Raw genomic sequence first — 21,586 nt, 5'->3', positions numbered from 1 at the left:
GAGGAAAGCAGACATACCCACCAAAATAGCTTCACTATAAATTAGCAGAAGGTTAACTAGAACTGTAATAGGAAAAGTTGCATTTTCTTCTTTAAACTCTGCTCTGGTTTAGGTGTAAAAAGTTCCCCAGAGCCTCAGGTGGTAGTCCTCTATGGAGAGGTTGTGGAATCTTTAGGAATTGGGGTTTATCTAGAGTAGTTTCATCACTGAGCACTGGCCTTGAGGTGCTCCCACTTTGCTTCTCAGAACTCTATAACAAACAGATACTATATGTTCGTGCTATCTTGGATAGATCCCAAAGCACTGTGCCAGCCCTGCTATGTATGATGCATACCCGAACCTCTGAGCCCAATTAAATCCTTCCTCCCTAAGTTTCTTCTGTCAACTATTCTGTTATAATGAGGAGAAAAGTAAATAGCATAGAAATTTGGTACTGTGCGTGGGGTCACTGCCAGATAAACCAGGCCGTGAGATTCACAAGCCTCCAGAACTGGTTGGTGAAAAGAATATTGAAGAGTTTGGAGCTAAAGACCAGATATCTAAAATAGTCAGCAGAGCTTAAAAGGCCATTCAGGTGGGAGTTCAGAAGACCAAAATCCAGATAAAACGGTGGAGGTAAAGGCCTGGCACCCGAGGTTTCAGAAAGGAATAAAGGCTCTCCTGGTAATTGGCCTTCGAGCCTCCCATGTTACAGTCTGGCAAAGAATCTGGCTATATAATCTTCATGTCCTGAAGTTTTGAGTACGGCTAAAGTAAAATACTATGCCAATTTATTTCATGGAAGAAATTCTAAGATTGTAGAACAGTAAGCTTTTGGCATGGTCACTTATCTGTACTTTTAGCCAGATTTACAATGAGAATGGAGCAAAAATAGCACAGCAGAAAGATGTAAAATTATACTGTTTAGTAAATAAAGGTGTATGAACATACTTAAAATAGTAGACATGCTGTGTATACAGTGAGTACAATTGTTAAAGGAATTGGTATCGTTAAAAAGCAACCACAAAAAATTCACTAGAACAGTGAGATTAGTGCCTTCAGGATAAGCTCCCAACCACCCACAGCTCCAAGGTACAACAATACAAACTCACTTTGAAACCTGGATTTAAAACTAGACTGCTAAAACTGGAGTGATGTCTCAGTAGCTAATACCACACAGTATTCTTGCAAGGGGCCTGTGTGGTTCACACCCTCTATTACTCCAGTTCCAGGAGATCAGTGTCTTCTTCCGATTTCCATGAGCATCCACATGCCCATGCCCCACTCCACCTTATCCACAAATTAAAAATAAATATATAAAAGCAGAATGTGTGAAAAGGGAAGAACCTTAGGGTACCCTGATGAAATGGGGAAATGTTTTCCCTGGTTTGGCCATTCAAGTACTTGGAGGCCACTAGAGCTAATGTGCACCAGGGCCAGACTACATTACAAAGCTGGCAGGAAAGCTTGTTAGTATAATCAATAGTTTTGTGACCATGAAGTCTTGACCCAAAACTTCAGAGGAAAAAATCCTATGAGGTTAGGCAATGAGTAACAGAGCCAAATTCTCTGAATCGAGGTCCCAATAGGCTGCTGTGTGTAGGTGTTAAAGAGAACCCAAAGTTGCAATGGAGACACTTAGATGCAGGAGATGCTAGAAAGGTCAAACACCTGCTGAGGAAAGTTGAAAACATTGGGTAGAGCCAATGCAGGAGAGAGAACATGGATACTCCAGGAAGCAAGGCTGGAGAGCCAAGGTTCCCCAAGTCCATCAGAGCCTCCACAGTATCCTCGTGAACTCTAATACTGGACATAGAGCTGCAGGGATTAATGATTGTCCTGAGGTGCGCTGGTCTTATTTTTCTCTGCTCTTACCTTCCTCTTCTTCCACTCCTTACTTTTGAAATGGGAATGTTGATTCTGTGCCATTGTATACTGGAAGTATGGAACTTGGATCTTTTATGTTCTTTCAATTCTTTTATTCTATGTGTATCGGCATTTGCCTGTGGGTAGATGTAGCAGGTGCATGCACTGCCCACAGAGGCCAAAAGAGGGGGTTATATCCACCAGAACTGGAGTTTACAGATGGTTGTGAGCCGCCATATGGGTACCAGGACCTGAACTTAGGTCCTTCTGCAAAAGCATCATGTACTCTTAAACACTGAGCCATCCCTCCAGAGCCTGGATTTTTTTTTTAATTAGAACTTATAACTTAGAGTTTGCCCGAGACTTTGCACTTTAAACATCTTGGTCCCCTTATATTGGTGTTGAGAATATAAGACTGTGGGTATTTTTAAAGTTGGACTAAATATATTTGTTTTATGAGATAGTCATGAACCTTTGGAGGAAAACTACAGTTTGAATATAACACTTGGTCCCTAGCTGGCAGTGCTGTTTGGGGAGGTTCCAAAACTCTGAGAAGGTGGAGCTGGGCTGAGGAAGTTCGTCACTGGAGGCAGGTCTTGAGGGTTAGTTGTAGCCTGGACCTGCTTCCAGTTTCATCTCTGCTTCCTGGCCCAAGCTATGCATCAACAAGCTGCAACACAGGCCCGCTGCCAAGAATGGAGTCCCCGCTACCCTGGATGGAGCCCTCGCTTCCGTGGATGGAGCCCTCGCTTCCGTGGATGGAGCCCTCGCTTCCGTGGATGGAGCCCTCGCTTCCGTGGATGGAGTCCTCGCTTCCGTGGACGGAGCCACCGCTTCCGTGGATGGAGCCCCCGCTGCCATGGATGGAGTCCTCGCTGCCAAGCCTTCCCTCCCAAGATCAACCGTATCTCCTCAAACTGTAAGCCAAACTAAACCTTTCCTCCCTTGAGTTGTTTCTGTTAGGTATTCACTCACAGTGAAGAAAAAAGTAATATGGATGCTAGCCAGTCTCTAATATTTGGTTACAGACATTTATGATTTGTAAGCATGGACTGGTTCTTTAGTATTGGCAGAAAGTAGGAAGCTTATAAAAATATTTAGTCCCTATTATATAGGTAGGTAGTTTAGGAACAATCCCACATTCTGCTGGTGTACTTTTGCTAAGATCTGACAGGCAGATAAGGTCTTCTGAGACTTTTCAGTCCGGTGGATGCCTTCGCAGATATATTACAGACAGCTTCCATAACTGTTCTTTGAGTTATTCCCCAAGGTTGGGAATAACAGAGCTACTGCGATGTTTCTATTTATAAAAGGTAAATAAACCATTTTTCAATTCCAAGAGACTTTCTTTGTGAAACCCAACTAACCAAGATCCCTTACTCCAACATTTAGAAAGTAAACGAATCTATAAGGCTGTAGACTTCATCTATGTAAAATGTAAATTTCCAGAAATGTTTCTCTGGCATCTTGAGAGCTTAACAAAGGTATCATCTCAAGTTGTAATCATTTGCTTAAAGAGGGGCTAAGGAGTTCTATTATTCCTTTGTTTTGACGTGATGAACTAAAACAACGACCTCAATTTGCAAATGAATTTAGGATGAGCTGAAATGAAAAGAAAAAGAGTGCTGTTCTCTTATAAGAGAAACAAGATACAATAAAATCTGAAAGACATGTTTTATACTGGTTCAAAACTGCTCTATAATGTGTGCCAAATGTCCTACTTTATATTAGATAAAAATTAGAGGAGGCCATTGTTTTGGAGTGTAAGCTCTTGCATGAAGCCCTGACAGAGCACAATAAATATCAAAATATTGCTACTCCTACTGAAGCGAGTTATCTGACCTTCCAAAACTGAAAGATAACAGTGCAGTCTCTCAAACAGGCCAGTTACAGTAGGCATGATAATGAAGTCCTCCCTGTTTCCAATCTTTAGCCACCAAAGTAACCTGAAGTAACCGACAGTTAACAAATCAGTGCATTTTCTTTCGTTCTCTCTATATATCTTCTGTCAAAGGACCTTGGAACAGCTAACCCAGTTTGTTATTTATGTATGTTTTCTTCAATTTCTCTTTGTTTACCAATCCTCTGTTCACGTCATTGAAGCATTTATTTGCTCCATGAAACGAAGCATTGCCTGATTCAAGCATCACAAAGCCGCTTAAAGACCTTTAAGATTAAATTTGCTGTATTCTGCTATTTATTTGACAGCAGTCTCATCCAGATTGCCTATGCACACATAACTTAAGTATGCTTATTAAATAATCAAACAATAATTTTCTATGCTTTAAGAGAACATTCTGTGTCCTCAGAATTTGTATCTCTTGAATATGATGGATACCTATAGATATGAAACAGAATAAATCACGTTAGAAGTCAAAAGCCTAGGCAATGTATGTAATATCTGCTTGTCAGGACTTGGAAGCAGCTAGAAGCATGAATTTACATGCAAACTAAATCCCAGGTAAAACACCAAATTAGAAGCCATGAAGGAAAAGACAGAACTGTAAGCTATGTGGAATGGAGCAAACCTGGCCACAAGCACAGAGAGACACGTCAAGAAGGTAGTCAGGTAGAGTCAGCATTTCTTCCAGGGTCAAAGTGGGCAAGGCAAAGTAAAAACATCAGAGAATTACTCTCTGAAATGAGGGAACAATATGTACAAAGTTGTCCTGGCCAGAGGATTCATGAATATTCTCTGACTAACCATAGGACTGTCTAAGAGCACTAGAAAAACATAAGGGAAAGTGGTGACTTCCATCAGCAAAGTGACAGTATTTCTATTCTACTAAAACTAACTCCAGCTAGTCTTTCACTTTTTGGTAATTTTAGGATGAGTAATTTCAACAAGCAGCATCTGCTACAATCTGAAGACAATTCTAGCTTACTTAATTCGACTTTGAGATCTGTTAAAATATGCTAACTGTCTATAGTGAAAATGACATAGCTGTTTGTAAAGGATAAATTCAATTTTTACACATAAAACTATTGATGGTATATAATTTTTAAAATTTAACTAGAATATACAGGTAGCCCACACCATATTTGTATATTACCTATGCATCTGTTTGATGGTTTACTGTCTTTTACCAATTATTCAATATTTTCAATTTCTTCTTTCTGTAGATGCAGAAAATTCACCAAAGATCTAGCTGTTGTATCATTCACCCCTGCATGTTTTAGAAATTCTACTTTGTTGTCCTTTAAATAACAAACAATAAGACTAAAAAAGAAAAACAATGAGTTACTTCACGTTACCCATTTCCCTCAGGGTGTAAGCAAGGCATTCTCCAATCTCACACTGCATTAGAACTGCCCAGGTACTTTCAGAGATACAGAGATTTTCTTTTAATTGATCATGGTAGGTACAGACACAAAATATTGCCCAAAATTCCAAGTGAGTGTAATATGCATACAGAATTGAGACTCCACCATGAACACACACTAGAAACCAGACTACCCGAACTTGAATCTTGGCTCTGTCATTTATTCCTCATGTAGGCAAAATAGTTAAAACTCTCTGCTTACCTGAAAAAAAAACCCTGTGTATGTTAGTAACAGCTATCTCTTACAGTTGCATAAGATTAACCCAATATATATACCCTATGTATAGATATAACGTAGTACAAAGTTTCTTCTGTCCTCAGGTGAGCACTGCAATCCTGAGTCTGGTAGCAGCTCCCCGGGGATTCAGCATCTGTAATAAAGTGCAGCCAAACATATATTACATTTAATAATAAATTACTTACAAAGGTAATTTTGAAACATTTCTTCTCTAGAAAATGCATACACTTGAATATATGGGATCTACTTTCTGAAAACAGGAACTTAAAGTTAGCTGACCTTTAAAATCACCATCCCGAAGAATGACAATGTACTTAAGCTGAAACTTTTTTTTTTTGCTTGTGCCACATAGAAGAGCATCTTGAGGTACAAGGAGGTTCTGGATTTTCAGCAAGCCACATTTATTTTAGTATCTGTCCTCAATGCATATGCTAACCTGGCATAATTTGTGAAAGATCAGATGATGGATTACGGATGGTAGAATGGGGCGATGTAATTAACGGGCAGGTAGTGCGACATTCGGGTATTGTACACATACACTCAGAAATGGAAAGTGCTTCTCTTATAGGAAGGAAAAATGATAGCAAAAGGTTAAAGAAGTAAAAGGCAAGTTCAAAAAGATCTCATATATGAAAGTATGTAATGAAATCCTATCTTTCTTTGTCTATAAAACAGAAATTAAAATGTACACAGGTAAAATATTAAAAGAAATGTTAAAACATTTGAGGTATTGTTTCTGGCACTTAGGTTCTCAAATTCTCAGCACATGTTCTTTGCATATCATCATTTCCCCCAGGTCACTCAGGAGAATGGAGACTAGTAGAGATTGGGGAAATTCAGTGTATTTTGTTAAATCCAATGCCCTATCTCTTGTGCCATAATATAAATAAAGACTACATAGATTCTCTGCTTCTGCTGAAAGCGAGAAGCCTAGGAAGTCTGATTGGTCAACTCTGGTGGTAAATGGTTAGCATATTGGCATTTTTGCAAGACCATTTTGGTTATCTCTAAAGATACTATGGCTTTTTCCCCCTACTTCTTTCTTATTCTGAGCCATTACCAGAATTGTTCTTAATGTCACGTTCACAGCAAAGCAGTTTTGGTTTTTTGTTTTGTTTTGTTTTTATTTGTCTGATTTTTTCCTTTTGATTCAGGGTCTTACTATTTGCTCTGTCCGCCCTGCAACAAATTTTGTAGACCAGGCTGGCCTTGAACACAAAGATCTGCCTGCCTCTGCCTTCTGAGTGCTGGGATTAAAGGCATCTGTCGCCATACTGGGCTGCAAAGTTGTTTTGTTTTGTTTTAACCCCATCATATTGCTTCAAATTATTCCACTTTATATCCAGGAGCCAGTTACCAAGCCACATTTTGAGGTATTTATTCTGTGTATGGATTTGTGTCTTATTTTGCTTAAACTACTAATACCACAGTCTGAACAATTAAACAATGAAATGTAATGCCCCACAGCCCTGGGAAGTCTGTGGTGAATGTGCCAGTAGATTTGGTATTTAAAGAAGGCTCATCCAGCACTGAATCCACCTTCCAGCTGTTTCTTCACATGGCAGAAGAGCAAAGGGGGGCAAAAGCTATATTAAGCCTCTTTTATAAGGACACTGATGTCATCTGGTTGCTTGCAAAAATTCCTCTTTTTAATACCAATGAGAATTTGGTTTTAGTGTATTAATTTGAAGGGACACACGCATTCAAATAAAACAAATGTTGAAGAATTTGTAGACATAATTTTTGGCAACATACTTCCTTTTTTATATTGGCAACACTCACCCTTTTATCCTACTAATATCTCATAAGAAATACACAAGCACACACTATTACCTTAAAATTGTTTGGTTACCATTATTAAGTTTCCATTGGTATTTCTAAGAATTGAATAAAGTATGGTCATTGTGCTTTGGGAACCCCAGGGGGTATCGGCTGACTCTGTACCAGGTTCTACGCTTGGTCCTTGAAAAAATTATTTCAATTCTCTTCTACAATTTTGCTGTATAGTGTTATCATTTCTACTCACTAGATGGCAGTCTTGGGTAATATAGTAACTATTGAAAGACTTGCATTGCAATCTGTGTCCTTGTATATAGCCAATCTTACTGCCATTAGGATTGCTCGGGAACCTCTGGTGTAAATATTGGAACTGACTACAGAAGTCATCTATACTGTGCGCTTGAATGCTTAATGTGGAGGATTATTAATAAATAAGGAGGGTGGTGTGTGCTAGTAGGGTTTGCTGAATGAGGGGGAGGCAGGAAGATCATAATTTGAGACCAGCCTGGGCTATATATTTGAGCTTGGCATAGAAGCATGCATCATTAATTCCAGCACTCTGGAGACAGAGGCATGTGGATCTCTGTGAGTTTGAGTTAGCCTGCTCTACATAGATATTTCCAGGACAGCCAGGACTACATAGAGGGACATCCTCTCAAAAGCAAACAAATATATATATATATATATATATATATGTGTGTGTATATATATATATATATATATATATATATATATATATATAGGCTAGTTTATATTTTACTTCCTAGTACTTTAAGGAAAGACAGAAATACAGCTCATTACTTCATTGTTATTTGAGTATAGAAAAGGGCCCCCAGTTGTAAACATATGGATATATACACATGTATATGTGTATAATAGGAGATCGGTTCGTGCCCTTAAGCAATGGATACATGTTGATTTGATGGAGACTTGGTTTAACTGTCATGGAATGTTATGTTAGTCTGTATTCCATTTTGTATTAAAGCAACAACTTTAATTCTGGGTGCACTAACTATTTTAACATATATTTTATAAAGGTGAAACCAGTAACATAACCAAATGAGGTCTCAACTCTTGCTAATAATTAACACTGGGTGCTTTTTTTGTGTCAACATATTCAATATCATGAACCAGAGGGTGTTTAATGAAGATAACTCACCTAAACCCCATATTACATTTCTGTGCAATTATAATAGGTTTTTGAGAAACAAAGTAGATGAAACCTTGCTGATGTGAGGTAAAGGTGATAGGTGATTGGTCAGGTTTATAAAAGTTGTCGAAGTTCATGGGTTGGTCCTATCAGAAAGGTGTCCTGAATTCATGTTAGTGGCCTCTCTGGCAGTCAAAATACTTGTTCTTTGCTAAGTCCTATTTCACATTTCAGCAAAATTTTCTAGATACAGGAGAGACAGTAGCCTGGCCCATTTTCAACATTCAGTAGTTTCCGAATTAATTATTAGAGTTGGTAAGAAAGAAAATGATATATTTTAACCTTTTTCTCTTGTGTTTTTCCATCCCCATGGCTTCTTGTTATGTAGTAGAAATTTTCCTGTGGTGTTCCAAAAGCGATGGTATAAAAGATGATGGTACAAAAGACTAGAGCACAATGCTAGACTTCCTAGACAGATAAATGCACTCAAGAAATACATGCTGTTTTCACTCAGCCATGACCTCCATAGTGACTGTTATTGGTGATTTGCTTTGTGTACTTGGGTTTTATATTTCTTTGCACTTTAGTAGACAGCTAATAATAACTGGATGGTGTCAACTGATCGCATTATTCTTTCTATTCATTGCTTACTACGTCTTATGTAGTCTAGTGAGCATTAGTACACAATACAAATCCAGTTCCATGCTTTCTCTCCCACACTACCTGTACCCAATACCCCAGTCATTCCTTCTGCAGTATTCAGACCATTTTGTTAAGTCATTTTCCACCACCTGTAAATTTACAAACATTTTACTTTTGCTTTGTAACAAAGGAAATGGCCAGATGCTCTGGCCTTCATCTTGTACCCTCATGCTGAACAAAATCACCCACATATCAGGTTTGCTTATTTTCTATTCACTGAGATCTCAGGCTCCAGTGTAAGAATTGATAATGTGGGACTCTGGTCCACTCTGCCCCCTAGTCTTCCTTGCACTTTGTAATGCTGCACACACCAATCTTAGAAAGAAAGAAATGAACGAAAGAAAGAAAGGAAGGAAGAAAGAAAGAAAGGAAGGAAGGAAGGAAGGAAGGAAGAAAGAAAGAAAGAAAGAAAGAAAGAAAGAAAGAAAGAAAGAAAGAAAAAGAAAGAAAGAGAGAGAGAGAGAAAGAGAGAGAGAAAGAAAGAAAGACATCTTACAGCATCTTACAGTCAGTTGTCATTGGGCCCATTCAAACAGATAATATTGTTGGTTTTAAAAGGATTCAATTTATAGTGGTAGTTTTCTGCCCTGTACTAATTTTTGCCAAAGGATCAAATGTTATCTCTATTAAGGCCCACTCCTAACTCATGTCTAATTCTTTACTGTAGATAGCATGCCCTTGTTCCAGACCATCAAAGATTAGGTTGTAAATTTTCTGTGATACTGATCACAAATGACATGGAGAGTCTGTTCCCTCCATCTATATTCTAATATCATAAGAGCCTTTAGATTTAAATCAGTGGTTTTCTACCTATGGGTCGAAACCCCTTTGGAGGTTGAACAACTCATAGGGGTCTCATTATCAGATATCCTGCATACCAGATATTTATATTACAATTCATAATAGTAGCAAAATTATAGTTTTGAAGTAACAGTGAAATAATTTTATGGTTGAAGGTCAGTACAGCATGAGGAACTAAATTAAAAGGTCATAGCATTAGGAACCTTGAACACCACTTCAATAAATTATATGGTCCAAATAGCAGGGTACTTTCATCCCAGTTTGGACATGCTACAGGGCTTCTTCCTGATTTTGGACTTACTCCAAGCTGGAATACTTCCATGCCACTCACTCAGTCAAGGTAGCAGAGCAACAATTGCAACTTACAGCATTTACCTTCACCAAAAAGAGGTCTAGGTATGCTGTTTCCTACTTAGTGGTGGATAACACCAGAATGCTATAATATGCCCTGTGGGTTTTCATTGTTGTCCCAGTATATTCTCAAAACTACTGGACCCCTCCCAATTTCACTGACATGAATCTCTAATAGTTGTCTTCCTCCCATGTGCCAGGGCTTGAGTGTAACTCTCCTTTCTCATTTGGTCCAATTGTTGATGTTATCTGCATAGTGGATCAAACTGCCCTTCAGAATATCGGTATGATCTACATCTGTGTGACAAAGCAGGAGTGTTACTATATCCCTTGGGCAGAGCCATCAATTATTTATGCTGTCTAAGTAACGTGAATGTAATTTACTCCTGTTTGTTTTTCATGGAAAATAATTTCATTAGATTGGTGACTACATATCATGTATCTGAATCATGTTTATTTCTTTTAGCACAGATACATGTAGTACAGACATGGTAGTTGTTTTGAGTGTTGGGTAATTCTCTCCTTTATCATAAAAACGTGGGATATTTTTTATGGTCTAGACTGACTAACTAAATTGGAAAATAATTGGCATCATTTTCTACGCATCATCAACTCTTTAAGGATGGCACGGGTTTCTTTTGTTCTCCACAGAATTTTATATAAGTATGTATTATTGCTGTGTGTTTTATTGTCTTGGCTACAGTAGCATATTGACAATTTCCACTTTCAGGTATTTCCAGAATCAGAACAATTTTTTCTTCACAGATTAAGAATGTGCTGATTGGCATTAACTGTCACCTTGATATAACCTAGAATCACTTGGGAAGAGTCTTAATAAAGAATTATCTAGATCAGGTTGGCTTGTGGGCATGTCTTTGGGGAACTGTCTTGATTGTTACCTGATATGTGTAGACCCAGTCAACTATGGGCAGCACCATTTCCTAGGCTAGGCACTGAACTGAATTAGTTTAGAAATCAGGCAAGCAAGGACCCATGTATTTTTTCTTTCCCTGCTCTTGATAGCTGATATGTATCCTTTAATTTTCTTCCTTGACTTCCACACCATAATGGACTATGCATTTTGTCAGGGTATTTATTTGTCACAGCAACAGAAATTAAAGAACACTGCTCTACAGTCAGATTCTCAGCACAGGGACATGTAAGTTAAAGGAAAGTATTCCGTATACTTAAGAGTAACCAGTAGGATTTTCTGCAAATTTTGTGATGTTTATAAACATGGAAAAATTTGGAATAGATTTGTATACTAAACATATTAAGGTATTTATTTCATACTTTTCTCTAATCTTGTGTGTGTGTGTGTGTGGTCAGGGTGAGAATCAGAAAATAAAAATGAGATTATATGAAAATGTATACTAAGAGACTAATCAGGTATAAGAAGATATGAAGACATATTTTGAGGGGTTATTAAATTATTTTATTTACATTCCAAGTGTTGTTCCCTTCCTGTTCCCCCTCCCAGAGTTCTTCACTCCCCACCCTTTGCCTCTGAGGGGGATGGTGCTCCCGCATCTACGCACCCCCCTCACCCACCCACCACCACCTCAGCTCCTGCCCCCAGTATCCTCCTTCCCTGGGGCATCAATTCTCTACAGGATCAGGTGCATCTTTTCCTACTGAGGCTAGACAAGGCAGTTCTCTGCAATGTATGTACTGGGGACCATGGACCAGCCCATGTGTGCTCTTTGGTTGGTAGCTTAGTCTCTGGGAGCTCTGCTGTGTCCAGTTTAGTTGACACTGTTTGTCTTCCTATGGGGTTGCCATTCCCTTCAGCTCCTTCAATCCTTCCCCTAACGATTCCATAGGGGTCCCCGACCTCAGTCCAATAGTTGGCTGTATCTCCAATCTGTCTCAGTCAGCTGCTGGAACCTCTCTGAGGGCAGCCATGCTAGGCTCCTGTCTGTAAGTACAACATAGGATTAGTAATAGTGACTGGGTTTGATCCCTGTGCATGGGATGGATCCCAAGTTGGGCCGGTCTCTGGATGGCCTTTCCTTCAATCTCTGCTTCATTTTTTGTCCCTGAATTTCCATTAGACAGGAACAATTTTGGGTCAAAAAAGTTTTAGATGGGTGGGTGGTCCTTTCCCTTCACTTTCTATCTACTGGAGGTGGTCTCATCAGGTTCTATCTCCTCACTGTTGCATATTTTGGCTAATGCCATCCCCATTGAGTTCTGTGAGCCTCTCACCCCAGATCTCTGGGACTGGCTAGATATTCCTTCAGCTTTCCCCCCAACCTTGCACCTGCATATTTCCATCATTCTCCTTGCCCTCTGGGCTTCTCTCCTGTCTCCCCCCATATCTGATCCTGCCTCCCCTTTCCCCTCCCTTTCCCCTCTCCCACCCAGGTCCCTTTCCTTCTTCTGCCTCCTGTGATTATTTACTTCTCCCTTCCAAGTGGGATTGGAGCATCCTCACTGGGGTCTTCCTTCTTGTTAAACTTCATATGGTCTATGGAGTGTACCATGGTTTTCTGTACTTTTTGGCTAATACCCACTTATCAGTGAGTACATACCATGCACATCCTTTTGGGTCTGGGTTACCTCCCTCAGGATGATATTGTCTGGTTCTATCCATTTGCCTGCAAAATTCATGATGTCCTTGTTATTAATAACTAAATAGTATCCCATTGTGTAAATGAACCCAACACAGAAAATAAACTTCAGACCAATTTCACTTATGAAGATATTATTTTTATAAAAAGTTCTCAATTATTAGGTTGCAGCTATAGTAAATGCCATTTGGTGTGATAGTTAACTTGGCAAAGTGCTTGCCATATCATCCTGAGAGCCTGAGTTCGATTCCCAGAATCCACACACACACACAAAGCTAGCAGTAAGTCCAGCAGTAAGGATGTAGAGACTAGTGGATCCCTGTGGCTTAACCAGCCTATTCTCAGTGAGCTTCTGGCTAGGGAGGCATAGTGTTTTTAATAAAGAGTGGTGAGTGTGCCTGAGGAAGGATACCTGAAGTTGTTCTCTGGTCTCTGTACATATGTGCACATGTATGCTCCCATATACATAAAAAAGCACAATATAACTAACTTATTTTTAAAAACTATTTTGCCTATGAATGTCTGTACACCACATGTGCCCCTTGTGCCTGTGCAGGCCAGGGGAGGGAGTCAGATCCCTGGGAACTGGATACAGGTGTTTGTGAGCTGCCATGTGGGGGCTGGGCATGAAACCCAGGTTCTGTGGAACAGCAGCTGGTGCTCTCAACTGCTGAGTCGCCTCTCTAACCCTCCTACTTTATTTTATTTTGTAAAAATATTATTTACTATTCTATGTGAATCAGGGTTTTGCCTTCATGTATGGCTTTGTGTTATGTGTGTGCACCGAGGCCAGAAGAGAGTGTTGGATCCTCTGGAACTGGAATTACAGATGGTTGTGAGCCACAGTGAGGGTTCTGGGACTTAAATCTCTAGAAGAGCAGTTAGTGCTGTTAAATGTCCAGCCGACTCCTCTATACTGCTATATGTTAATTAAATAGATATCCCAAACCGCCAATGTCAATAAATATACATTTAATTTCATTAAATATACATGTCTATAAATATACATTTCATATAATTAATATGCATGTAATATTATATAAATATATTAAATATACATGTCAATAAATATACACTTCTATAACTTCAACTCCTAACCAGGTACATCCTATGATATCACATTTTATCTATTACCTATTTTTCAAACTGAAAAAAGGTGAGAATTGAATTTACCTCTGAACTGCAACTTACCATATATTTTCTTTACTTTTAGATATATTTTTGTGCATGTAATTCAAATGGTATAGCTGCATGTCTTTTTTTGTTGTGCTGTTCAGTGCTGAATCATATTATACTTAATGCTAGGTCTAACTGCCCTCCACCCAAAAAGTCATGTGCTGAAACTTAATTGACAATGTGACAGTATTGAGAAGTGGCACTGTGGGCTGGAGAGATGGCTCAACAGGTAAGAAAACAAACTCTTCTTCCAGAAGACCTGAGTTCAATCTCCAGAACCCACTCATGACCTGTAATTTCAATTCCCATGTATCCAGTCATTGCCCTCCTTTGGTTCCCATAGGTACCACACACATGATGTACAGATATATGGGCAGGCAAAACACATATGCACATAAATTTGTTTCTAGTTTTAAAAAAAGAAGTGGCACAATACACTTAGCAGGGCTTGAAGGCAAATGCCTACAAAAAGAATGCATGTGCACATGTATACCACATATACACTATACACACATATATACACACTTTAATATATATACAAATATATAAATATATAATGTATAAAATATATTATATCATATATTTTATATATTATATATTGCATATTATATAATGTATTATACTATAATATCTATCTATCTATATCTATCTATCTATCTATCTATCTATCTATCTATCTATATCTCCTTGAAAGAACTCAGTATCTTCCATTCTTCTACTGTGAGGACATAATATCCATTCTTTTTTTTTTTTTCCGGAGCTGGGGACCGAACCCAGGGCCTTGCGCTCGCTAGGCAAGCGCTCTACCGCTGAGCTAAATCCCCAACCCCATAATATCCATTCTTTAATCTTCTTTTATCCTATCTGCCTGGCTAGACCCCAAATACCAGTTTCTTGATGTAGAAATCCAAGCCTTTAGAAAAAAATAAGAAAAAAAAGTATTTCCTTTCTTCTTTGCTTCCTTTCTTTTGAGGCAGGGTGTCACACTGTATGTAGGTTAGCAATCCTCCTGCCTCAGCTTCTAGGATTTCAAAGTTCTAGGATTTCAAACCCAGGTCCTCAACTTGGGTTATACATTGTTTTGTAAATTATTTAGCAGCATAATACATAAGCCATTTTATGCATTGTCATTTGTATAATCTTAATGTGTATATTTGACTTTTTTCCAATGTTATTGAACAACTTTACATGTTTCTATCACTTATTACACTGGAACAATTCGTTGATAAAATTAAGCATTTCTATTCTATCCACTCACATTAATTTGTGTTCTTTTCGGCTCTGACCTTTAATGGCTGAGACATCTCTCCAGAACTGTGTTTATTTGTTTTATGTGTACAAATGTTTTGCTCACATGCATGTCTGAACACCAAATGTGTGCCTGGCTCCTACAGAAGTCAGAGAGAGTGTTATTCCCTGGCTTTAGAGTTAGAGACCATTGTGAGCTGCCATGTGGGTCCTGGAACCTAAACCCAAGTTGGCTGCAAAAGCACCAGGTGTTGTGTAGAGGAGAGCAGCATTAACTAGAGAGAAATAGGATAGGTTATCTGGAAGAAATGCACTATTATGTAAGTTTTAAGGGGTGTGTAAACACTTCTAATACGGGAGGACCTGGGTCATTTCGATAAGTGATAAAACATTGAAAAACTGCCACACTGTGAAATAACATGATCCTCACAGGAATCTGTAAGATTTAGTATTGTTCACTCCTTTAGTAAAAGAGAAAAGAGGTGAGGACAATGAAGGGGGACGAGAACATTAGTAATTTAAAACCGTGTCTCTAACTTTGCCTAAGCAAGCAAACGTGATGACTGACAGCCCTACAGAAACAAGTTGGAGGGATGGACACAGAGGAAACATGATCAGGGACAGATGCCAGAGCTCTGAAATAAGCAGTGAAGATGTGCCTAGAAAGGAGAGCAAACACAAAAGACGTTTGCTGAGTTTGTCTCTGAACAAGGAAATAGAAGGAGTTTGTTCACTATTGCCTGTGAATAACTACAGCCTCACACAGCAGTGTGGATGTCACTTAAAAGCGAAATGTTAACTAAATGAATAAAGTCCCAGAATTCTATCCAAACTTTGGTGAATTTTGTAAGCAATCAAACTAAAGAATATACTATTCATTCACAATGTAAAGATGGTTACATTAATTCTTAGTTACTTTTGCCAAGAAATTTTATAATTGCAGACCAACTTTAGTATTATTGAAAGTCCTTAAAGGTTTTAAAATAGTGTTTTTTAATTCTATGAGAATTTCATATTTATCATATTTGCCTCTTATTCCTCCCTTAAGTCCTCCCAGATGTGCTGCCTTCTTCCTACTCTCTTGTCCTCATGTCCTCATGTCCTCTTTTTGCTTGTTTGTTTTAAAACAACCCAATGAGTCTAATTTGTGCTGCTCATATGTTCACGGTAGTGGAACCATCTGCTGGAGTATGATGGGTCTAGCAGAGACCACAGCCTTAAAGAAAATTGACCCTCCTTTCTCCCAAAGCTTTCAACTTATCAATAGCTACTCAGCTGGGGTTGGGGCTCTTAAAGTCCCTTCACCGATGCTGGAATGGGATTGTCTTGATTTTGTACAGATCCTGTGAAGGCGGTGAGTTTATGTATGTAATAGCCCAGTTGTATCCAACCTCTGGCTCTTACAATCCTTCCATCCCCTCTTCTTCCATGGAAATGTGATACAAATGGTCCATAGGTGGCTCAACATTCCACAGACACTTCTGCACTTTTTGACCACTTGAGAGTGTCTTCATTAATGTCCAGTTATTTACTGCACAAAGAAACTTCTTTCATGTCTGAGAGCTGCACTAAACTGTGGGTTTAGTGACAGGGATTTAGAGGGCAGTTTGTAGTTACATCCATTTAGCAAAACAGTAACAGGTTCGCCCCGCAGCTATGGATCCTTGGGTAGATTTACAATACTGGGTGTTTCCTTTTTTTCCCCAACATCCAAAGCTTTTATTTTTAATTTTTTTTCTTTTCTTTTTTTTTCGGAGCTGGGGACCGAACACAGGGCCTTGCGCTTGCTAGGCAAGTGCTCTTGCTAGGCAAGCTAAATCCCCAACCCCCCAAAGCTTTTTTATTAACAGTAAGAGTCAGGGTTAGTTTTTGGAGCCTCGGCTGGCCCTTCGGCCTCTGGCACGCTCGAACTTCTAGCCCTTGGAATGGACTTAGGGTTTGGTGTGGCTGTGTGGAGTTCCTGGGGCCTTGCCAAAGTGTCTGTACACCTCTCGGCCCTTCCGAGGACCAGACAAGACCACAGTGCCCCGGCCCTTGGGAGACTCCAGAGCTAGCTGGTCGAAGGTCAGGATCTTACACCCCCCCACCCCACCCCCAGCCTTGAGGATCCGACTTCTGGCCGGCTACTCACTCTCAGTGCACACACCTTCAGCTTGGGCACTTCCAGAATTCGCACATCATCTGTGACCGTCCCCACAACCACAGCAGTTTTGTTCTCCCACAGGAAGCTTCATCTTCTGGATCATTTGGGACAGGGACAGAGGTGGCTGGTTAGTGCAGCTCATAAATAACCTTTTCAGCACAACCTGATTGAAGGTGGAGTTGGTCCGTCTGGCCAGAAACCTGTACAGCTTGACTAGCAGCCACAGGTAGATGTCCTGGCTCTTGAGCTCCTTGCGCCGAACCTTTTGGTCCTTGTGGTGGCGAATGTCAACACCCATGATGGCATCTCCTGCTCGGCCAGGTCCAGAAAGCGGGTGTTTCCTTTTAAAACAGATTTTCGTTTGTTTGTTCTTGGAGACAGGGTTTCCTCTTTATGACAGCCCTGGCTGCCCTGGAACTCACTCTGTAAGCCAAGCTGGTCTTGAACTCATGAAGATTCACCTATCCCTGCCTCCTGAGTGCTAGAATTAAAGAAAGGCACATGCCACTACCGCCTGGCTTTAAAAGAGATTTTTAATATAAGAACCCTTACAGAGTTTTATGAATAACTGATGGGAATAGCTAATAGAATATAAGTAGTAATTTATTTGAAAGTGAAAATGAATTTCTTTAATATAAATGTAGCAGTAAATTAATTGGGTAGCTGTATTTCTTTACCTTATGTTAGTCCCTGATAACCACACAGAGACACCAAGATTTATTTAAAATTACACCTCAGTAGCTGAGCTATTAAATTATCTGTCTTTACTTGCTATGCTAATCTGGTTTCTTCCAAGTACCATCCCTTGAGTCTTTGCATATTATTACTGATCTGGATGTTGGGGCTCCAGGTGTGTTTCCAGATCTCTCTCTGGACTCCTTCCTCATGGCTCCAACTCCTCCATCCTTCTCACTGATCTGAATCAAACTCCATCTCTCTCTCTCTCTCTCTCTCTCTCTCTCTCTCTCTCTCTCCCTCCCTCCCTCCCTCCCTCCCTCTCTCCCTCTCTCTTCCCCTCCCTCCTCCCCCTCTCTCTATACTTCCTCTGGCTGGCAGACATCATACCATATTCTCTATATTCTCTATTCTGCCCAGCCTTTAATGTTCAGCATTTATTGACAAGGCAGAGAATAAAAGGTAAGAATTGTTTATACAAACTTGAGACAGGAGATTCTTGGTATAAGCCTTACTATGTTGTATCCAGATTGAAACAAGATAGCAGGGAACAAGAAATTAGCATTTGAATAGTAAGGGTAAACTTTACACGATGTACAAAATATTATGCCTAGGGAAAGAGTCTAATTACCAAGAATCAAATTGTTTCCTTTAAATTTCATTTTTGGGGTATGGAGAGATGGCTCCATTGTTAAGAGCACTTAACTACTCTTGCATAGGACTTGTGTTTAGTTCCTGTCACCCACATGGCAGTGCATAACAGTCTGCCTCAGTTCAGATTTTGACAGCTCTTCTGATCTCCTTGAGGTCCTGCATGAACTACAGTATACTTATGTACACTAAAGCACACACGCTTAAACATAAAATTAAATATATACTTTTAAATTAAAAATAAATCTCATTGCTGGATAATAGCTTGGCCTCTTTCAAATTTAATTTAGGTATGATAATAAGCATTATTTGAAATCCCCAAAAAATTTTATGTTAAAAACTGAAAAAATAATTAAATTTAGTTACTTGGTCTATATTTTTAAAATTTCTTTAGAAACATAATTATAATTGCATTTACTTTTAAATAATGTATATTGGCATATGAGATCATTTTGCCAAATTCTTAAAATTTAATGCTTGAGATCAACAAGCTGAAATATTGGACACTTCGAAAATACAAATAATGCTTCACAACAGGCCAGCCAATTAGACTATTTCCAATAAATACATAATCATGAAAATTTCAAAGCAAAAATATTGTTTTGCAATGCCTGGTTTTAAATGTGTATTTTTTTTATTATAACAAAAATAAGAGTATTTAAACATGCATCTATGTGACAATTAGTATGTTTTAAAGGAAGGGAAATTAACAAAAAATATTGGAGTTCTAAGGGGGTTGGGTAAAAGTGATGAGAATTAAATGCTGACTAATAGTTCGCTTCTTCCACTGAGCACCATATTTACGGTAATTCTGATGGCTAAGCTGTTGTTTAAGGGGCCATGAAGACTGAAGGACCAGATCCTGCTTATTTCAAAATAGGGGGAAATGTTTTTTAGAGAGATTTTTGAGTGAGATCAAGAGATAGCCTGACATTTTTTTTAAGTGTTGTTATATTAGTGCGTCAGTCCCCACCGTATATGGGCATTTGTTTTTACATCCCGCGCTTTTTGCCCTTCGCCCTTGGCCATCTTTTCTTCCTCTCCGGGGGTTGGGGGGAGGTACGTGTTGCAGAGCCGTGGGGGGAAGGGAGAGGCGTCCTGCGGGTTCACCGCTCTCCTATTGGCCTACGCTGGGAGCCAGAGCGAGGCTCTAGTTGCCAAAGAGGAAGCGAGGGACGGGAGGCGGAGCTTGTGGGAAGGCGGTGCTAAAAAAAGCCTAACGGAATCCAGACGCCAGTGCAATTGTGCGCGCCAGGCTGCGACGGCGGCGGCGGCGGTGGCGTCGCCGAAAAGCTGTAGCTCAGCTGGCGAGGTCTTCCCCTCGGGAAGCTCCCTAATCTGTCGCCTCCGCCGCCGCCTACGCGGTGGCAGCGGCGGCGGCGGCGGCCTTGCTGGCGCCTCCCTCCTCTGCCACCTCCACCCCTGCCTGCTCACTTGCCGGTGCTGTGGAGAAGGCGGCGGCAGCTTTGGCGGCTCCACTATGGCGGCGGCGGGGAGGGGGGACAGTAGTTTTAAAGTAGACACCTGCCCTTGCCTCAGAGAAGGTGAGTTCCCGTCCCGGGACGCGAAGGTGGCCTGTTCGCCTTCGCCGCCAGTCTGCAGCCGGCCCGAAATCCGGGCTGGGCGCGGTTCGACACCGCCCCACCCCCCACCTGCTGTGGCGCAGTAAAGGCCAAGCTCGCCCCGCCCCGTCCCGCCCTACTCCGCTGGGCTTGGTCCTGTCCCACCCCACCCTACCCCACCTCACCCCCTCCCTTTTTAGGCCCTAGAGTGTCAGAAGGACTGAAGCTGCAAGGGCATCCCTAACCTCCCCTTCCCCCAAGGCCCTCAGGCAGAGAAATGGCAGATACTCTTAAGGCAGGAGTTTGAAGGGAAAAAAAATAAACATCATTTTTGTCTTAGACGCTTGAGTGTGAAGTAGGATGCTGAGGTGCTGGGAATAGGAGGCAGAGCAGAAGTGCTGTGGATCTCAAGGGCCAGGGGATGGCAAGCAGGAGCAAAGAGGAGCTATTAGAAATTTAACAGGAACCCACCCCCCACCCCCCACCCATCTCTCGTTGGCGAGATTCAACATATTGCAATGTAGAAAGCCAGTGAAGAAAGTCGGCAGTGAGATGGAGTTAGCAATTTGGGCAGGTTAGCTTGTGTACTTTAGCTTTCAAGTAGAATTTGTTGGATGGTAGGGTCATAGGTTCCTCTCCAGCAATGAGGCCTGTACTGAACAGAAACAGTGTTTGGCAGAAGCACAGATTTCAGAAACCATTTGGAGAATTTTCTTTGGTATTTGAGGTTATGACCTAGCAAAACAGGGTTTAAGGGCCCATCTTTAACAGTGTTTGGGTTCAAGTAAGTGTTGTCGTATCTGCCAACACTTACTATGCCAAACATGGAGAGCTATCTCTTGACTGTTTGAATAGAAGCGACCTTTCACACAGGCTATTATGTATCTGTGAGCAGCCTCCTATTAGACTGTGAAATTTGCCATTGCAATGTGTTTTAAAGCAGTTTTGGAGATGTTCTTAAATGGTTAAGACTGATTCTGCTGCAGAAGCGCTCAGATTTAATAATTACTGTAAAATATTTTCTGGGTTACCTTATCTTGCTCATGGGCATCCGAAGTGAAAGATTGTGAATGTAAAAACAGAAAAAGACACTCATTAAAATTAACCTCATAAAATAATTTCCAATTTATAAATTATATATCCTTGTGTGCAATTCTATAATATTTCACGTCTTTCACTTTGGTGGAATGGCAAAACAAGTTTTTAAAATCCCCCATAATATTTGCAATGGGCACATTATATTAGTGTCATCTACTAAATATGGAAATTGGGACTCCACTGTGATATGATCATGCTTTATTAACAGTCTAACTGAAGACAATTTTTGAAAGAGTAATGTCTTCAATCAGCCATGAATTATCCCACGGTT

The 21,586-nt window shown here is 40.1% G+C and overlaps 1 protein-coding gene and 1 pseudogene across 29 annotated transcripts in view; one reads left to right on the top strand and one right to left on the bottom strand.

Moving 5' to 3' along the window:
- Zmat1 (zinc finger, matrin-type 1) overlaps positions 1-21,586 on the top strand; it is a 66,823-nt gene that overhangs the window by 15,906 nt on the left and 29,331 nt on the right. For 17 of the 29 annotated variants that reach the window (XM_087599698.1, XM_087599705.1, XM_087599703.1 and 14 more), the window contains exon 1: positions 19,891-20,199. In XM_087599698.1, coding sequence (XP_087455824.1) covers positions 20,136-20,199 — 64 coding nt within the window. In that variant the 5' untranslated portion in view covers positions 19,891-20,135. 29 annotated transcript variants of the gene reach the window in all.
- Positions 16,957-17,633, bottom strand: LOC147998318 (large ribosomal subunit protein eL18 pseudogene; annotated as a pseudogene).

The sequence above is a fragment of the Rattus norvegicus genome, chromosome X, assembly GCF_021556685.1.
Source record: "Rattus norvegicus strain SHRSP/BbbUtx chromosome X, alternate assembly SHRSP_T2T, whole genome shotgun sequence".
NCBI lineage: Eukaryota > Metazoa > Chordata > Mammalia > Rodentia > Muridae > Rattus > Rattus norvegicus.
Note: the sequence above shows the minus strand (reverse complement) of the source record. Positions and strands in the feature narration are given on the sequence as shown.